Here is a 20,317-nt window from a genome sequence, read left to right as displayed (position 1 = left end):
CATTACAAAGCTTGAGTCTGACCAGGCCTTGTTATCAGACGTCGTCGAAGTTTTTCACTCCATCAAAAGTGACATCACAGCGAGGCTAGAAAATAGCTCCTTCACTGAAGACGAAAAGTCTCACATATTGCGTGTGCTCAGGGGGCGTGAAGAGTTTTGTTTGCGACCCATTCACATTGCTGCTAATTTCCTGGATCCAAGGTATCGCGGCAAGAACCTAGCTGACGCGCAAATTGTGGTCACGTTTGACTGGATTTCCTAACATGCAAAGAAGCTCTCGCTAGACGTTGGGAAAATTTTATCTAACGTCGCACAATACCGGACTTGCAAAGGAATTTGGTCCAGTGAAGGAGTTTGGGAGTCTGCGAAACATCTAGACCCATCCACGTGGTGGGAAGGACTTTGCTTTAATGAACCCTTAAATCCCATCGCCGGTCAAATACTGCAAATTCCCCCTTCTTCTGCGGCTTGCGAAAGGAACTGGTCGGAATTCGGAAACGTGCACACCAAGCTACGCAACCGGCTTTCAGGCGATCGCGTGCAGAAGCTCGTGTACGTGCACTCGAACCTGAATGTCCGGAAGGCTTCGTCGGCTTCACAGCAAAGAATCGACGTGGCAAGCGGAACCGAATCAGACACGGATTGACGACTGTTCGCACTTTTTGATCGGAACTTTAGGAATTGACGTGAAATCACTCCATTGATTTTGAAACTGAAAGCTCTGCTGGAATTTTTGTGTGCAGTAATGAAACAATTATATTCTGGAAAGTGCTACTAAATAAATGTGTCGGGTTTTTAAAACAGTGTGCGCACAAGTCTTTTTTTCCAAGTTTTCGTAATTTTCTGAAAAAAACTAGAAAAAAACCTGTTTTTTTTCAAGCACCTCAAATTTTCATGAAAACTTGCATCTCTATTCGAGTACAACCAGTGAACAAAACAAAGCAGTTCTGACAGCTAACAGAAGTCCAAAGAGTGACTCGGAAACGCCGCTTTGACAGTGATGGCGGCGTCACCTCATGCTGGAAATGCCTTGTGAGAGCGGAGGGTGGGATGCTCTAGCTGCTTCTGTGGTTTCTCTTGTGGTCTTACTCACTATTCCCATTTGCCTGGCTAGAATGTCGGTCAGGTCTGCACGGCCAGACCAGGGTCAAGTACTTCGCACAGAGCAAAGTAGGCTTGGCTGTTCTTTCATTTCATTTCTACCCCATAATAGATGGTTGCGCACACGGTTCATTAGCTCTCTACAATTATTTGTTTGGATCGCTACGACTAAAACACGGTCACAATTCCAGGCGCGTTGTTTGTTGGTGACATGAAACATTGGGCCTGAGGTCGGACCTTTTTGTTGTGCAGGTGGAGGCGGCCTTCTCCTCCATGATGGACGATGGCTCTTCGTCTCACGAGGCACTCTCCACGCCGTTCGCGGCTCCGGGAGAAAACCATGTCGACAACGATTACGACTCGAAGGACTTTGTGGTGCACCGGTATGATAGCGACTACCTCTCTGCCTGCCCCCAGCTTGAAAACCGCTTCTGAAGAGTTTGTATTGACGTCGTGACGAGAGTTTGTGCGTCTGCTCTGGAAAATTTTTATACTTCCACTCTCAAAACCAGTTGTAATGAAGTTGGTTATGGGGAGTTAGAACTTGAAATGTGCAACTCTTGTTTGTTCTACACTTGGGGAGTAGACCTGGTGAAGAATTTTTTTTTATGCCAGCTGCATTACACCATTCTTAACACCAACTGCAGCAAGACACTAGTTACTCTGTGTATGCATGAAAGGAAAATGTGAGAGGATTCGTTGCATTCTTTTATTTGTGTGCCCAGTGCAAAGATGTTTGTTTTTGTGCTCATGTTTATAGGGTTATGGAAACTCAGTTGCAGGAGAATAAAGAGGAGGGGAAATTTTTAGACTTTGCTCCAAGGTCGGAGCAAGGGCAAATGCTACATGTTTGGAAGCTGTCGTATCACACCTGTCATCACAGCTTTGTAGAATAGATATGTGTTATATGGGAAAGCATCTGAACTGCAGGCACCAACTTTCGTTGATTGGAAGGAGTTGTGAATTAAACAAAGAACGCCCTGTGGAATATACCATTGTCAAGACTTTGAAGCAAGCAAACGCTTATCGTAGGGGAATGCCAGGGGGAGGCTGTCTTTAGATTCACTGAAATTTGGTACGTAAAAGTCCTCTCAGTTGGTAGTTCAGAGCAGATGAGGTTCTCAAAGTCCATAATAGGTACAAGAGCCCCGTATGCTTGTGTGTGTGGATGCAGCCCAGTACTTATATTCAGGCTCACGAGGGAAGCAAAGTAGTTTGTTTGGCACGGTTCAGTGGGCATTTTTGCGTAAAAGTCAGTGGCTATAAATGGGGCTGGGAAATGGCAGTTTTCCCATGTGTTTGTTATATGCTGTCAAAGCTTTTTTTCCTTTGTATAGTCCCCTTTACCATATCCTGCAAGGTTTGTCTAAAAATAGATATTTGCGGTCACCTTCTTCCCTACTATGATGTCCCTTACAGCTGGGATGTATTGTTGCGCGGGAGGGGAGGGAGGGAGGCATTGGGCAGCGGCCAATTTTTTTTTTTTTTGATGGGTTAGTTGATTTATAGGGCCAGTAATCTCAGCAACACTCGAGCTTGGTTTGTGAGTTAGTCGATATGCATATTTGTGACCATTGACCTAGGATTGTGCCAGAGAATAGCATTTGCACCTCAAATTAAGTTAATGAGATTTCCCATGCAGGATAAACATTATAAATATTTTTGTAAGTCTGTAAGTTTGTAAACACTGTAAATCTGTAAATTTCATTAGGTTGATGTTTCTACATTTGAACAGATCTCAGATTAGGAGATGAAAGAAATTGGTTAATGGGAATTTCTTAAAATCGCAGCTTGTTGTATACTGATGCTAAAAAACTGTATATGGAGCTTGGCGGCCTCTTGCCCAGTCCCCCCTATACGTGTTTCCTTGTTATTGAAGCTTCAGCAGTAGCTTGCACTGTGCAGGCTTGCTTGTCAGTTCCCCCACTTTGTCACCCTCCAGCTTGTTCCTTCTCTCGCTTGCCTTGAAACAAGTGCGGCTTGGACCTGGAAACTGCAACACACGCCTGGCTGGTGCTTCACTGTAGATTCACTACCGTAGCTTTACTGCAGCTTCACTGCCGTAGCTTCACCACAGCTTGGTTGCAGCTACAGCTGATCGGTGCAGGCAGTTTTATTGCTGGTAAAACATTCTCTCGCTTGCCTTGAAGCAAGTGTGGCTGGAACCCAGAGGCTACAACAATTATACACCCCTGGAAAGTGCTTCACTGTAGCTTCACTACTTAACTTCATTGCCATATAGCTCCACTGTAGCTTCACTATCGTAGCCGCACTAGCGTAGCACCAATTAAAGCCCTCCACGGCCATTTTTATAAGTAGCACCATCATTTTAAAAGTGTTGCCTTCTAGTCCTGCTTCTGCTGGATTCGGTGAACCTATTTCCTTCAATCTCCGGCATTCAGCGGTGACAGTCATGGGCGGTAAATACGTGCATGCTTGTACGCGCTTTCGAAACGCTCTTTGGCTGCCCACGCCGATTTTGTGCTCTGCAAAATAACAATGCGTGTATCAGCGCACGTCAATGGCACGGTTGCAGTAGCAAGTGGTGGTGGCTGAGCATTTAAAATACCATGGCGGCACTTACACTTCAGCAGTGCAAGAAGGCCAGGAAAAGGATTATGTTTGCTATGCGGTGTATGAAAGCACTATGGGAGGAGCTTAGACATAGCATGCCAAGCAAAGGGACAAAGCAGCTCCACCCAATGCGTGTATACAACAGGCCATGATGGTGCTGACTACAAAACATGGCGGCACATTCGCATCCATAGCTTGGAGCAAAAAAAAGAGGGGGGGAGGGCCGGTTGGCACTACTTAACCTGGGCAGCGGAAGAAAGCAGTATGGAGGGGCTTTATTTTCACTGTAGCTTCACTACCCATAGCTTTATTGCCATGGCTTCACTGCCGTAGCTTCACTGTAGCTTCGTTGCAAACACAGCCGATAGCCGGGGCCAATTTTGTTCATAGAAAGGGCCATTCTCATCATCCCTCCCTTCTGCCCCCAGCAACACGTTCATGGGTGCCGACGACTACCACTCGGAGGACTCGACCCTTCTCGGGGAGAGCCACAGCCCGCAGCCGCTGGTGCGGGAGGCCCCCAGCGACGCCTCGGACGACGACGAGGGAGACTACCACCTGCGCTACGAGGAGGAGGAGGAGGAGATGCAGCAGCGGGGGGGCGGCTACGACTCGCGGCACCACTACGCCTACTACCCGGAGGAGACCGAGCTGGAGGTCATCCCCGAGGAGGACGAGGACCACGCCAGCAACTCCGACTGCTCCGACCCCATGGGTGAGCGGGCTGCGGGAAAATGAGAGGCCTACTGTTCCGTCGTGTGGCGCAAAATGCATTACTGAGAGTATTTTGAACGTGGCTGGAGTCGTTTCTGTGATCTTTTGCACTTAATTTGCTTATGAATAATTACAGCGGTGACAAAAGACTAGGTGAGAGAAGGCAGACGATGTCTCACATTTAGTGCAATCTCCTTTCAAAACACGTCATACTAATCACATGCAAGGCACTTCACACAACATGACACAAACACTTCAGAGAACTCTACAGACAACATATTCCCCTACATCCCTCGCTGTTTCTGGGTGACGATGCCATGGTTTCCGTGAAACGTGTGTTTGAGTACTTGTCAGACGTTAAGTTTTTAAACCTCATTTCCTATCACGCATAATCAAAACTGGCCCCATACACCAGCCATCACCATTATCTTTAACTGATTTTACTATGTTCGGTTTACACGTTTTTTTTTTACCTACCTTTTTGTGGTAACCACTTCATTAAATACCCTTTTCTCTGGCGCTCTTTGCCCTTAGCCGGCCTTGCGCCATAAAAACCCAACCATCATCATCATCCTTTCAAAACACATGCGCCCGTTGATGTCGCAAGTCTATCACGAGTCGTACGTTACATGAGCTATTGCTGCTCTTGACTTGTACCTGAGTATAGGTCATTTTTCAATCAGTGCTTTCAATTTTCAATACTCGTTTCATTGACAGCGCTGCATCTAAAGTCACCTTGCTTCGCGATAGGGAGCTTGGAAAGAAATGAAAGTTTGAACACATTTTTGCCATAATTTTACCGAAACAAAAAGTTTTGTGAAGGGGTCCGAGCAAGCTTGACACGAAAATGCAGGTGAGCGGAGTCGGATGACGGAGCACGACTCTGGAGTGACGGACGAGCACCACAGCAGCGGCAGCGACGACGATCGGAGGCACGGCAAGCGATCCGAAGACACCGACAGCGGCCTGCACTCGCTGCCCTGGGGGACGCGGGAGTGTGACTCGTCGCGGGGCAGCCCCGAGACCAGCCCGGACAGCAAGGAACGGCCGGAGCCCAAGCCGGAGCCCAAGCCAGAGCCAAAGCCAGAGCCGAGGCAGGAGTCGAAGCATTCGAGCGACGTCGCTGTGCCCCGGGCAACGGTGTCCATACAGTGCAACGGCCCGGACTCTCTCCGCAATGTAAGTGCAGGAGCAGGTGCGCTTGCTTGCAGGGTTACTCCACGTCATCTCGTGCGATACTCCTCGCGGGCCTCGTGTATCAAAAACCAGTCTGCGGTTTGCCTACCTGCACTGGGGTAAAACAGGGGCAGGCTGGGGCAAGTTGAGTAGACTGTCATCTGTTGGCAGACAGTTGAAGTAGCACTCACGGCTGCTGCCATAAGTCACAAAAGAAAAGCTAAGGAAACGTTAGTGATGTTCACCTAATTTAGCGCCTCCTCGTGTGAAAAGCAAGCTTTACTTTATTCAGTTGTGTAAATAACGCTGAGCAAAGTCGAGCTTTTGTCCCTTAGGTGGCGTACCAGTGCACTTGCCCCTGAACTTCAACGAAGCAGGGGTGTTCCCACAGACCAGATTCCAAAGCGGAGTTTCACAATCATTGTACAGTCTACGCTCGTTACAGCGGATCCGGCAACAACGGACTTTCGGTTACAACAGACCATTTCTGTTGGTTTGTCTGGTCCCCATGCATTTTAAATGAAGTCCACTCCACTCATAACGGACCCGGCTAAAGCAGTCTATCGGCTACAACAGACTAAATTTTAGGGGAAAATTGTTTCGACTGAGTGTTTATAGCAGACTTCTGCGGGGCCGGCACCCGATATACTTTTTTTTGTTTATTTTGGCAAGAAAACTGTTATGTCTGGCAACATTGCTGGCAGCCGGGTCGTTGGCGCAGCCAAGCCAAGCCAGTGCCAGTGGCTTTTTTTTTTTGTGCGACCAGCGGCATAAGCGGCAGGGTAGCTGATTTCACTGTCGGATAAATTAGGCGTAATTAACGCTGTTGAACATGGGGAAAAACAGGCCGACATCGCCAGAAGTACAGGCCTGTCTAAGCAGACGGTTCGCTGTACCGTCAAGAACAAAGCCGCTGCCGATAAACGCGACTCTGGTGAGATTGAAAACAGGGCTATCGAATACTCGGAAGTGGTGCACTCGGAGGCTAGTCTGCCCTCGTCAGTTTTTTTATGTAATAAAAAAACTCTGGTTAAGTGAAGTTCGGCTTTTATTATTCCCACGCATGCATCGTTCCCGTTCCGTTCGGTGAAAAAAGGTAAGAAATGCCTCAAGTAGGGGGGTTGTTCCCCATCCATTGTGTGCAATCTGCCGATAATCGTGCGCAGTCCAACTGGTCTAACTTTCGATTTTACAGCTGCCCGTCATCAGATTATTTCATTGCAGCTGTTTCAATGACCAGAGTAAAATCGCTAAAAATCTGGAAGCTGCCTTGGAGGAACGTCAGGCGGCGATCCGATTTGTTTGACGAACGGTTTCGGGAAAACCTGCCTCGTCGTGAGTTGGATTTAAAAGAGCCTAGCTAATGCTGATGGCCACGACTGATGTTTTATAGCTGGTTAATAATTGTGCCTAGCTATATTCTTGCTTTACTTGCTCAGCTCATCATGCGTCTTTACACGCTTGACTTCAAGCGCTAGCTTTTTTCCAAGTGCCGGTGCTAAGCTTTGGAAACGGTGTTTACGCGATTATTTGCCCTCGCGCGAACACTGTGCAGAGGTGCTGCAGGCGTGTAGAAAGAACAAAGTGTATATACTATGCATATCGGTCAAAGAACCCACTTTAGGACTCGTACTCCTCCCCCCCCCCCTCTTTTTGTCGGATACTGCATACTTCGGCTACAGCGGACGTTTTTTTCCGGATTCAGAGGGTTCGTTGTAACGGGCATAGACTGTAGTATATTGGAGAACTCCTCCCGGCAGAGCTCTGACTGCCGTGTTCTTGGAGAGGAGATCTTGGTGAGAACTTGTGCCAACCGGGGTCAGCTACCCCCGTCTACTCGGTAGTGGCGTCTTGCTCACATCTAGAGAGAGCAAGGAGGTGTTTTACTATCTGGAGGGGCAGCGTAGTACACAAACATTCGAGAGAAGGAAAGGGGACAGGATAATGCGGAGCCCGCGACTAGGTACTCCTATTGAAAACGCAGCACATGCTAAAATGCTGAAACCAAACCCAGGTGCCTCGTAATAAAACTTGCTGCGAGTTCAGCGTCGTCTTCGCTTCTTCGTTTTCTTGTGTATTTGTCTACTACACTGCCCTTCAAAATGGTAAATGGATGCCAACTTGTCCAGATTCTTAAGTGTCTAGGTGGTTTGGAATTTCATTCTTGTGAGAAAAATAGGTGTCAACAGCAATTAACCTGTTTGCCTAAAGAAAGCCACAGAGGGTGTGGAAGAGTTGTGAGTTGTGTGAGCCATTGTAATTATAACTGCATAAATTGGTTTTGCCCAACACGCTTCAGGGAGTTTGGTGGCTTAAGGAACCAACTTCACTGATATCCCGCCATATGTGTATGCCAGTATGTTCATATCGTAGTGATTTCACCTGGCTCTCTACGCTGACCAGTCGTAACCATATAAATAATATCCATCTTTCTATACAGCACCTTGAATATTAAATACCTACTTAAATGATAGCCACAATCATGGCATTGGTGCTCTTTGGCCTTGATGCCCTTGCTCCAAGAAAACCTATCTTATCATCATCACACCTCAGTGAGTTGCTGTTTTTTTTGCATTGTTTTTTGTGCTAGTATAAATCACGGATCACCGATACCAACTAGCCCAAACCCAAACTCTGCTAAGCTTTTGGCTGGGTTGTCTGGGATGCTGGCTACTGCACTCGTCAATCCACTCTGATATCAGGTTGTGTTATTTGGCGTGTTGCATTAGAAGCAAGGTGGTCATGTCCCGCTTCAGGCTGAGTGGTTGCACCCCGTAGATTTTGCGTGCTTGCTGCTTCTTCGAGCGTTCTTCTCTGGCACGACAGCCAGAAGTGAGAGCAGTGAGCGTAAAGGCAACGCACAAAAGGTGATAAAGTTGCAGGTGCATACGAGAGGCAACAAGTTTTCGACCAATTCCATGGAGCAACGTAATGTGAGTTTTTCTACCAAGATAAGATGGTTAAAAAGTGGCCCGGCGATCTTTTATCAACATTACATGTGGTGCTGTTGTTGCTGCTACTCGGCTTGAGGCACTAATTTGATCATTGAACAGTTCGACACGCTGGTGGCAAAAAACAAGAACAGAAGCCAAGTGCTTAGAAGAGTACCTGGTAGGCTTTCATATGTTTGAGGGGTTTTGTCAATTATTGGTGTGGCCCTGCGCTTGGAGAATTCATGAACATATGGGAACAACAGTGATTTTCTCAGTGCAGAAAACTCGGGAAATGTACCCATCGTGGAAGTTTTGTGAGGGGCCTGGGTTTCGAAAGAAGGATCAATCTGATTTGTACCTCTGCCGTGTTCGGATTTTCGGCGTTTTCAACTGCATTGTCAAGAGGACGACGCCCTTTGCGTAGGTGCTGTCTGCGCAGCAGCAGAACGACTCGCTGTCGCGGGGCCCCGAGCTCCTCAAGGGCAGCCGTCTGGCCGAGCTCATCAAGAGCTTCGAGCAAGTGTCGGTCACGACCAACGGCCAGTCACCCCCACCTCTGCCGTCGCGCCATCACACGACTGCGGCCACCGCCAATGCACCGCTGTCGACACCGCCCCCCACAACCACCCTGACGGTGACTGCACGACCGTCACGACCATCGTCGGTCACGACAGTGACGGTCAACCACCACGTCACGAGCAGCCCGTTGCCGTGGACGACCAACGGAGACGCATGTCCCACGCTGACGCCGCCGCCAGTGAAAGTCGACGCCTCCCTTGTGGACGACGAGCTGCTGCCAAGGAGTTCTACGCTGATGTGGGACCCGGTGAGCACCAAGCGTTGCTTTAAAAAAAAAATGTACAAATATCTTTTTGAAAAGGTTGTGATAAGTAGTTTTTACAGAAGCGGACACACAAAAATATGCACACTTTGTTACGAAGTGCCGCATTCATGACAAAGTGTGCAGCTTTTTTTTGTGTGTGTGTTTGTTTCTGTGAAAAGACCATAGCCCCTTTCAAATGATATTCTACCAACTAGCCCGACGTCAAGCCTTTTTTCATACAAATACAGCCTAAGTCAACAGCTTGTCAGTGGCAAACTTTTAATTTTGTCAAACTTCTTTTTTTTTGACACCCTGCCAAAATTCCCTTGCAGTACATGTGTGTTTCAGTTTGGTAGGCATTTTGTGATGGTCAGCCGCAACCCTCACCTTCAACTATGTGCAGGGGCCTAATGCCAGTCTATTCTAATGTGGGACTCGGGAGTGGTAACAGAGCCTTTTGACAAAAACATTTACACAGACACTACTGCCTAAGAAGCAAAGGTGTGTCAGTGTCAAACTTTTAACTCTGTCAAACTTGTATATGACACCGTGTAGAAATGCCATTGCACTAGACGTGCGTTTCAGTTTGGTAGTCATTTCCTTGCGGCAAGTCGCAGCCTGGACCTGCGACTGGGTACAGAGGCGTAATGCCAGTGGCAGGGTGTCCAGATTTTTTTCTTTCGGTGGGTTAGCAGGTTAGAGCTTGATGCACGCTTTTTGCATGGTGGCGATAAATTGAGCTTTGTTTCTTTTCAGACTGGCCTGCTCAAGGAACTGTACAGAATTGAGATGCCCCAACAGGTGAGGAACAGATAACCATGGTAGAGCCACTGAATTCCTGTGTTTGAAGTTCATTGAAGGAGTTGGAACCTTGTTAAAGCCCTACCTGGTGTGTAGGGGGAAACAGTATGCAGAGAATGGTATTCATACGCGTTAAATAATGCGCAAATTGAGCTGAGCTCATTGAGGAATCAAGGCGCGCTGTTGAAGCCAACGATACGTATTCACGGAGGAACCTTTGTAACCAAGGTTGTGTGTTACTGCCACATGTCAGTGCAGTTTCAGAAATGGCGAAATTTCCAGCCATGGCGCTCTCGTGAGTTAGTTGCTCACAGTGAGAAAATTTCAAGAAACATTAGAGTAAAAATCAGTGGTATGCGTTCAACCCCTCACTACCTAGAACCAAGTCAGCAATGTTTTGTAGAAAAACAATCGCCTCCTTTTGTGACCCCCTGTGAAGGTATGTCCAGCCGAGTGTGATCGATTAATGTCCATGCTCAAAGTGTGTGTGATGCTGCAAAGTAATGCCCTCTTAGATGGCGTACCTTCCATATGATGATCAGTGCAGTGGGCCGTGTTTGTGGTCTCCACTTAAAAATTGCCCGCGTATCTGCTTGCTTTGTTGAAAATATGGTTGAAAGACAGTGGTCTTCTGCAGCCACGTAACTGCATCTGCTCTCTCCCCTGCTCATGCTGTCATGCTCTTCTCCTGCCATCTTGCTCCTCTCTGGATAAGCACAGTAATGTCTGCTGAATCCAATTCAAATTTCCCTCCTTCACACTGCTGGCAGGCCATCTGCTGGCACCTTTTGTTACTTTTTGGCTTGAAATGCCACCTCCTGAAGTTCGAGGCTAGAGAACGAGCCCTTTTTCTATATTTTGGTTAAATAATGTTCTTTGTAAATTTTTTACTTGATGTCGCACAAAACAAGCTAACATCTATTTTAATTAAAAGAGAACTACTAGTATCAGATATGTATTTCTGTTTTGCCTCAAATAGGGCCAGTGTTTTCTTTTTGCTTAACAGCGTTGACAAGCATGATGTACTGTATTTGCACGATTATAACGTGCCCCTGATTGTAGCGTGCAGGTAAGTTTACTTAGGGCAGTAATTTTTCGCCGATTTTACTGCGCAGATGTAAAAGTCGTGAAATTGTGTACCTGCAGGAGACATTTTACTTGACACACACAGCTGTGGCAGCGAAAATCCTGTGTGTTTCTTAAAATCCTTATCCAGCTCCTGCTGCCATTAAAACTGCAGCGTGCAACATTGGAAGCTGATTTCGGTTTTGGCCCAATGGTAACGTGCATGCAACTTTTAAGGCTGCGTTTGTTGAAAAAAGGGGTGCGTTAGAGTCATGCAAAAAGCCATGCTTCAAGATTTCCTAGTTTGAAAAGGTTTTGCCCATATATACATACTTCTTACTTAAAGGCCAACTGTAGTCAAATTTCACCTCGACCAAATTTATTTTTACTGTCTAATTAGTACCACCAAATCAGCTGGAACACGAGTGGTTGCTCCGTGAAACACCTTGTTAATCAGGCTGTAGCGTTTAAAAAAGCTCCGCCGCAGACCACGCTGCACCTGCCGGCAGACCGCGCGAACAGCCATGACACGCCTGTGACTCTACGGCAGGCCAGGGCTTCTTCCTCTGGCCAGCCACACACCTGGAGAACCGGTTGAAACCTGCTATGAATGCTTCACCCATTTGCTGCCTCATGAGCGCGTAGAGCTTGCGCGCAGGCTTGGTCCCGAGCTGCTGGCAGTTTGCTGGATGGCTGCAACGTCACTTCAATGGCCGCGCTCTTATCGATTTCGGTTTCGAAAGCGGCGATTTTTGCTGACTGCTCGCGGTGTCCACGCGCGTATTTCAGGTGTTGTATTTGGATCTTGCTTTCTTTTTAGGCAGACCATGCGAAAATAGTGTTTTCAAGAGGTCGAAATTTTGAGTGCAGTTGGCCTTTAAGAATAAACTTTTGACCTGGTAGCTCAATCGAGGAACACGCAGACAAATTTTCATGTTTGAGAAGCCCAAGAAGCTACCGTCTTTACAAAAAGTCTGAGCTGAGTGAGAGCGCCTTTACGCATCAGGCTAATGGTGTCATGTCCCTGTGCCCTGCAGGGCTCGAGGGACTTTGGGGCCTGCATCAACAAGGAGGGCTACCTGGACGTCATGCCCTCGAACCGCAAGAAGGCCACCTACTGGAACCCCTGGAGGCGGCGGTACATGCGACTACAGGACGGCACGTTGGCATGCCTAGAGGTGCGTCTACTGTTAAAGGGGCCATGAAGTCAAAATACCAGTTTGGCTCATTACAAGGACTTCTTTGAGCCCGGTAGAAGTGACGCCTATTCTGCCAAGAACTTAAAATACCGTATTTATTCGAATCTAGGCCGGCCCCGATTCTAAGCCGACCCCCGAAAGTCCGAAGGCGCGAAAAAAAAAAAAAAAAAACTTACCTTGAATGTGGGCCGAACAAAAAGGCGAGGTCAGCGTTCACAAAAAGAAAACATGTTTATTGAACATAAGATGCGGTGCTAGAACTCAATCAGTTTCTCTTCAAAATCACCGGGCAACTTCTGGGCGATTGAGGTTCGACGACGGAGGCTAAAGCCGAAGTGCTTCATGAATTTCTGTAGCCAGCCCCGACTGGCTTTGAAGTGTGCCCGCGATAAGCCTCGTTCCCTTAAAAGCTCCCTTGCTTTTGCCTGGAGCACTTCCGTCGTTACTGGAAGGGCAGCTGCTCGCTGCGTCTAAACGAAGTCAGCCAATGCCATCTCCATTTCATGGTGACGGCATTTTCGTGGTCCGGTGATTGCCAACCTCGTTGCGGCGCACGCAAATATCCTCTCCCGTTGCGTCCTCCAACGACGGACATTTTTTTCATCCACGCCGAAGTCCCGCCCGGCTTGAACGTTCAACGACAACTCCGCAGCTAAAACAACCTTTCTTTTAAAAGCGGCACTATAATGGCACCGCTTCTTTTTGCGCTGTCAAAACCAAACGCCACACCACACGCAGGCCACTATCTGCACAATTCAAAATGGTGGCCTATGGCCCTTAATGGCTACTGGCTCGTCTAGTAATGGCTACAATACTTTCTTTTCTGGGTGGCGCTAGCTGTGCACCACTTCACTTGGAAATTGGCGCGTATTTCAAAATCCTCGAATCCAAGCCGACCCTGGAGTTTGATATATCAGTATTTCAAAAAAACTATCGGCTTAGATTCGAATAAGTACGGTAGATATGGGAGATACTAGCGAAAACAAATGAAGCACTGGTGACTCCGCAGCTGGTTGCCAGACCCAGTGGTGGCCTCTTTATAACAGAATCTTGTTTGGGCAAGTGTCGTGGGGCCTCTAGTGCAACTTGTGTAACTTGAAGGCTTAACGTGCAGCCAACACTGATAACTACGTTTTCAGTGCTGTCCGATAGCACTAAGTTTGAAAGTTTCACTGTCTTCATGGCTTCTTTAAACCTCCTGGGGGCGTTTCAGGCCTATGGTTTGCATGGCCAAGTTTCGTGGCCTGAAATGTCAGCGAAGGCCTGGCACTGGTCACTCTTGTGTGCCGAAAGTCAAGCTGGAAAGCATTGCAGTGCAAAGAGAACAGGATGTCAAAAGGGTTTGAAGAAAAAGCGGCAAGAACAGGCACCAACTTGTAGTATTTGTGCCTTTCTGTGGTTTCCACCTAAGCATGCTCAAATCTCATTATTCGTCACAAACCCAACTTGCCCAGTTGAAAGCACTTTTGTTGACTGAAATAGTTCCTTGCACTGATTTAAAGCCTGGAAAGGTCTCCCCTTAAGGGGGGACGTGGCTTTCAAAATCAACTTTTTTATTTCTTTGTGGATTTTGATGAAAATTGGCACAGCAACTGGAAATGCTTCTGTGATAACACTATAAAAATTTCAAAGTAATATTTTGAAAACTTTTTTATGTATGAAATATTCTTTCTGTTCCGCTTGTACCGAGCTTGAGCGGCTTATAAAACACGATAGAAAACTTGTTCGAAGTGCTTTGCATTCCCAAATGAATGGATGAGGTCGTGACAGTTTTAGAATTTTTTTTTTACAACACAATGTTTTTTAGTTTTCATTTTTTTAGAGGTTAATGTGCAACAGGCATGTCAACTGTGAACGATTATTTGAATAAAAAATCACAAAAAACAAATCTGGAAAACCAAAAGTGTCACGACCTGAACAGTTCATCAAGGAATGTAATGCAAGAAACGGAATCAAAATAGACCCAGCGGTCATGAAGAAATCCCTGGTACAAGCGACACAGGTGGCAAAAAAAAACGTTTTGAGAAAACGGCTTCCGAAGTTGCAACATAGGTTTCACATATCAGAAGTCGTCACGGTTGTAGCCTTTCATGTCCTTTTGAACATGGGGCTTCTGGAAGGCCTTGCCTTGAAATTGGAGTGCCTTTTACAGCCTTTCTCTTTCCAGAAAACATCATTTTCAGCTCCTCCGTGAAGAGTACATACCCCCCTTTGCAAACCAAACGAAGGGGAGATGGGTTTCAATGGGCTTTCAATGCAAAGTATGGTTAGTTGGTTGGCTGTATCGCACTGGACAACCTCCTTTTGCAGTGTTGTCACCATGGCAACAAGTTAAGCATTTTTTTACTTAAATTTGACCATTTTTGGCTTTTTTTATGTTTTATCTTGCCTGGCACAGCAACTTAGTACTAATGTGCAGGTGTTCATTGCCAAAAGTTTGCATACCACAAGGATGAAAATGAGCTACTTTGAAGCTTGGTAGAGTATTCTGCATAACTCCCAACTTCAATGCAAGAGCATATTTTTTTACTACTTTTGACATTCAAGGCATCCAATATTTCTCGCAGCACAGCCAGTATGCCCTGAGCAATGGTATCAATAATTTCCCTAAAAAAAATCACTGTTAAATGCTGCCACAGTAACGTACATTTTTAACGCAGAGAGCATATTTTTATTCCTATACTACTAACTCAAACCAGTTTGCATGAAAATTACAAGTGCACGGGAAACGTTGCACAAGAAAGGCGATATGGCGCGCGCGCATCGCAGCGCACGCTTACCGCGACATATCGAACTTTGATTATACCTGATATGGCTGGTCAGGTCGCTTTTAAGATTAAATCTAACGTCGCAGGCATTAATTACAACTACTGGCGTTCAATCGTAACCGGTTGCCCAGTCATGTGATGCTCCAATGCGCGTCGGCTATGCCGTGCGCGCCGCAGCGTTTGACGCGTCGACTGTTTCTTTCCCAAGGCTAGCGAGCCCACAATCAAATCACAGCAATAACTAAGCGTGTAAACATCGCAAATCCAACTAAAAGTTCACTTCACGAACCGCGATCGCAAGCGCGCACACCGCGTCACCCTCCGGGGTCTGGCGACGGTAGAGTCACGCGCCCCACGAAGCGTTCGATGACCTCCGCCTTTCGAGCCACACAACTTCCCGTAATCCGGCTCGTTATCTCTGGCATTCCCATCGCGATAACGTCCGTGTTGAACACCACAGATTGAACAGAAACTCGTCCGAGCGCAGCGGCGAAAATGAACTCAATCCACTCGCTACGCAGCTCAGGCGGCCGCCATTTTGCGTTGCGCCCGCAACATCCAATCACGAGGGTCGTCGTTCTGTGCCCCGACCGGGGACCAATAGCGCTTCAGCATCTATTTCTAGCTTCGTTTGTGCGTCGTTTCTTTTCTGCCGTTTGTGCGTTTGTGAATGAACGAAGATAAAAGAGACGAGCAGAACCGGAAAGACGATCGCTCGGCCGATCTAACCATATCAAAATGGCCGCGCCCGGTAGCACCGTTGCGGAGATAGAGCGCTCCGAAAATTGCCGTTTTTTCGCCCTTTTGCGCTGATAGTTTGTCACCGCGCCTGACAAAAGTATTTTTTTATGCCACTTTGCGACGCTTTTCAGCGTAAAAACTTTGCAGACGCACAGAATAGGAAACATAGAAGCCGAATATGTGGGTTTCAAAAAAAACGATGTTTTGGTCATTTTTCCGAAGTTGAAAGCCGCGTCCCCCCTTAAGCGTTGTGTGGGTTGGGGTCTCTTCGGTTGAGGTATGTTCACAGTTATCTTTTTGTTTACCGCCTTGTCAAATTATGTGTACACATTTTTTTGTAAGAAAAGTCCACTGAAGAGAATCATTTCACCGTCATGTGCTTGGATTACTCTTGCCGAAGTCCGCAGTGGGGAGGGGAGAATATCACGGAGAGTCTAGGAATGCCACAAAACCTGTTGACATCATACTTGAGAAGTCGTAGCTATCACAGAAGTTTACAGGGGAGACAAAGCGGGTTCCCAGTGTCTTCCTTCGAGTTGTAGAAAAAAGTTGAAGCTTCAGGACTTCCCTTCGGCAGTAAAGTAAAAGGTGACGCAAGTTTCAACAATTTACGACACGCATTGTCGTACAAAACAGTGTCCGGCAAAATGCAAAATACTGTCACGCTCTTTTTTTTACGTTTCGGAAGAATTTACTCCTAGACGTTGAAAAGAAGAAAGTGCAGCACAAATTGACCAGCTGCTCCAATATTGCTATAAAAGTGAATCGCTGACGGAGTACGCATATTTTCCTCCTTTGTTTAACCTTTTTGGATAATACGATTTTCGCATAATACGTTTTACTTTCCGGTTCCCGGAAAAAATGTATCAACGAGATTTCACTGTATACAGTTTGTGAGACAGAGCTTTGCAGCTTGTCTGTGTTGAAGAACCAGTGTCTTCTCTTTGAGCGTGCAACGATGATGCATGCTTATTTCGGCTTCTCACCCGTCTTTGGCTATGTCTTTGTCCCCGTCTCGGATCAGAGCGACAAGTCGGCCAAGCCACTGGTGAAGATTCAGCTGCTGGGAGGCCAGGTTGACACTCTCGAGAACCACATGATCGGCATCGATGACCGGGTAAGCCACTTAGAATCGACATAGAAAACTTCAAGAAAAAAAAGGAGAATTCCCCCAGAAAAATGTTTATTGCTTTCTTATTTCTTTATTTTTAGGAGTGCTACTTTTTACACTAGTAATAAGTGCTTTTCCTTGGGAATTTACAAGGAGTATGTTGTAAAAAGTGTTGCGGCATTATTATGGACAGTTGGAGAAAGGAATTGTTCAAACTGCTTGTTTGCTTCCTTTAGTGGGTATACAACCGTTTAATGGTCTGTTTCGTTTAGCACAAAGCTCGGTGAGCGCACTTTTCACCTGGTTGTTTTGTAGTTGAGTGAAGACCAGTTCTGGCCTAGAGGTCAGCTTTCTTGTTATACATGGACTGGTAAAAAAAAAAATAAAAAAAGCTGATCTGATAGACAGTGCGAGAACTAAGCGCGGTTGCACCAAGAGCAGAGCTACAGAGAGGGAGGAGAGAGCTGGTCAATTTTTGTAAGTGGCAAAGAAACGACGCCTTTAAGGGGGTCCACTTCTCTTAAAACAGCTCCTTTTAATTTTGAAGTGAACTCTTTGAAACTTGCCAGTCTCGCTGCTCTTTTTCCACTGATTTCAACATGCCACTCTTTTTTGAGTCAGTCATTTAGTTCCCAAGATGATTAGAGATAATTAGCCATTTTTAGAGGAACAATAGACAAAACAGTGTCGGTCATAAAATTGTAATCTCTAGATTTTCCAATACTGTGAAACCTGGTGAGTGCAATAAGACGATCGGTTTTTTGATGCAACACTTGGAACTAATTTTACAGCGCAGTAAACTTTGATGGCACGAGTGGTAAGGAACCATTTTGAGTTCCCATTTCAAACACCAAAGTTCGCTGAGCTGCAAAACTAGTTCCAAGCGTTGCATCAAAAAAACGATTGTCTTGTTGCACTCAACATGGTTCACAGTATTGGAAAATCTAGAGATTACAGTTTTACGACTAACACTGTTTTGTCTATTGTTCCTGCAAAAATGGCTAATTATCTCTAATTATCTTGGTAACTAATTGAATGACAAAAATAACGCCATATTTGAAATCAGTGGAAAGAAAGCAGCAATAAGCCTTGCAAGTTTCACAGAGCTTGCTTAGAAATTAAAAGAAATAGTTTTAAGAGCCATGTTCCCCCTTAACAGGGAGTGCAGGGATTGCTTTGAATTGAGCTGGAGGCTACCAGTGTGAGAAGGACTGTGGGTGTTTTTTTTTTCATGCAAAGGGACTTTGATGACCGCAGCTTGCCACTATAGGCTGTGGGCGCCGGGTGTATGCATGTCTGTGGGTTGTGTAGGCACAAGCTTAAATCGGGAAAGACATTTCGACTTTTGTTTGTTTCTACATTCTAGAAAGATTAATGGGAGAGTGTGTGAGCAAATCCTATGTGAAGTGTGGGTCCACGTCTCAACGGTCCCACACTTCAGGCAGATCCGCCGTTGGCATTGTGCAAGGTTTACATGCGAGCAGAGGTATACCGATCGACCCACCAACCTGATGTTGACCACTTTCCTGGAATGAACGGGAGAGGTTTTTACTCAGTATGCGTCTAACCAGCCAAAGAAATTTTAATGTCCGCGTCAGCAGAAGACTACCAGGCTACTTCTGAGTACTGGCTACACCCAGGGTACACAAACAAACTACTGGCACTGCCATGGATCGAACCTGGGTGGGAAGAGAAGCAGAGCAAAGCCCGTTGTCTTGCAAACTAAGCTACGCTCACATGTGGAGACGGGGGAGACAGACAGTGGTTTGGATTCAGCGTCCAGGGATGGGTAGGGTGCTTTTTGGAGACAACACATGAAACAGGAGTGGGGGGAGGCAGTGAGAGAGATGACACCATAGCCGCGTGCGCCACCCTCCTCCTGACCCTTCGAAATACGCTCCGCTCCATTTTCTTTCTGCCTGACTCGAGTCGACCTCGTCGTGGTTCAGTGTCCTGAGTGCTGTGTGCCTGTGCGTGCAGAAGGGTCACTACGTGGCGGTCAAGTGCGTGTCGGAGCGCGAGTGCCAGTCGTGGCTGGAGGCCCTGCAGTCCCACTGCCAGCAGGACCCCCAGCGGAGCTTTGTCCAGCCTGTTCACAGGCCCCTGCCCTGCACCAAGGTGAGGGCTGCTGCTGCTGCTGGGCGTGGGCACCTCTCTTCTCTCGGTAGTCTCAATGCGAAAGCCTTAGAGGCTCCAGGTTTTAGGGAATGCCTTGAGGTACAAAAGCGTCGTGAGGTAGTCAGTCAGGGGTTCAGCAAAAGTTGGGCTGCTCAGGCTTTATTTGAACAAACAGAAGCGCAGTCGCTGACCAAATCAGTAAAGTTCAAAGGTGTTTCACAAAAGGAAAAAGACCCTGTGAACAAGGGACCCATGGTGGAAAGAAAAGACGTTGGGAACGAGGAACCTGTATGGGTTTTGAGACACCTTTGACCTTCTTTGACTTGGCCAGTGACTGCTTTTCTGTTTGTTCAATCACGAGGTACACAGAAGCATTAGAAAAGAGTTCAAGTTGCACAAGCCAGGGAGCTTGAGCCGGGGATCACGAACAAGGAAAGGGAAGCCACAGCATCAAAAGAGGGTAGGACTTTGCCACATGTGCAGCACGAGCCCCCTTGAGAGGTTATTTTGCCGATGGGAGAGAATAGGTGGCCTTTGGCTGTGGCTAGCGCATGGAATGAGCTCCAGGGGGTGCTCTGTCCAAAGGGCTGGCCAAGTGGTGACGGGCGTGGCCCCAAAGCTCGACAGAAACTTCTACAAGAGATCAAGAAAAGGTCCAACGAGGCTTTCACCCTCATGTCCTCTGGAAGTTCTCAGCTGCCCCTCAATTCTTTTCATGGTTGTTGTTAGATGGGCCCACAAGGTGTTGGTGATGAACCTGGTGTTGTCTTTAAAGCAGTGTCGAGAGAGAGAGATTGGGAAGGGAGATAAGAGCTTCTGTGTGTGTTGAATGCTTGTTATAGTTCCTCATGTTTCTATTTTCATAAAGAGGTGAAGGAAGTGCCTTTTGCCCAGTTTCGACAACGTGTGACATAGAGAGCGTCTAAATTATGCCCATGTTTTTCAGGTGCCATAAAGGCACCCACCCCCCTCCCCCCTTCTTTTTTTTCCCCCTTTTGCTTCACTTCATACCTCATGCTTTTTGTTGTTGTTTTTTTGTGTGCGATATGCGTACCCCTCTTGCCCAGGCTAATGGCCTGCAGTATTCCTTCAATAAATGAATACCCTAACTCTTGCACATTTAGGCCAAAATTCCTCAACTATTTTAGAACGCTGAATTATCGGGGATCTGAGCTAGAAATTATGCTTAGCAT

General features: G+C 46.8%; 1 protein-coding gene across 4 annotated transcripts in view; it reads left to right on the top strand.

Annotated features, from left to right (window-relative positions):
• Positions 1 to 20,317, top strand: part of LOC144158637 (uncharacterized) — a 210,865-nt gene that overhangs the window by 163,207 nt on the left and 27,341 nt on the right. For all 4 annotated transcript variants that reach the window (XM_077689667.1, XM_077689669.1, XM_077689668.1 and 1 more), the window contains 8 exons: positions 1,354 to 1,484; positions 4,104 to 4,390; positions 5,243 to 5,568; positions 8,923 to 9,324; positions 10,078 to 10,122; positions 12,225 to 12,365; positions 16,920 to 17,012; positions 18,987 to 19,124. In XM_077689667.1, coding sequence (XP_077545793.1) covers positions 1,354 to 1,484; positions 4,104 to 4,390; positions 5,243 to 5,568; positions 8,923 to 9,324; positions 10,078 to 10,122; positions 12,225 to 12,365; positions 16,920 to 17,012; positions 18,987 to 19,124 — 1,563 coding nt within the window. The remainder of the gene's footprint in view (positions 1 to 1,353; positions 1,485 to 4,103; positions 4,391 to 5,242; positions 5,569 to 8,922; positions 9,325 to 10,077; positions 10,123 to 12,224; positions 12,366 to 16,919; positions 17,013 to 18,986; positions 19,125 to 20,317) is intronic.

The sequence above is a fragment of the Haemaphysalis longicornis genome, unplaced genomic scaffold, assembly GCF_048455015.1.
Source record: "Haemaphysalis longicornis isolate Haplotype H1 unplaced genomic scaffold, Haemaphysalis longicornis Haplotype H1 scaffold_10, whole genome shotgun sequence".
Classification (NCBI taxonomy): domain Eukaryota; kingdom Metazoa; phylum Arthropoda; class Arachnida; order Ixodida; family Ixodidae; genus Haemaphysalis; species Haemaphysalis longicornis.
The sequence above is the reverse complement of the archived record's forward strand: the minus strand, read 5'-3'. Positions and strand labels throughout refer to the sequence as shown.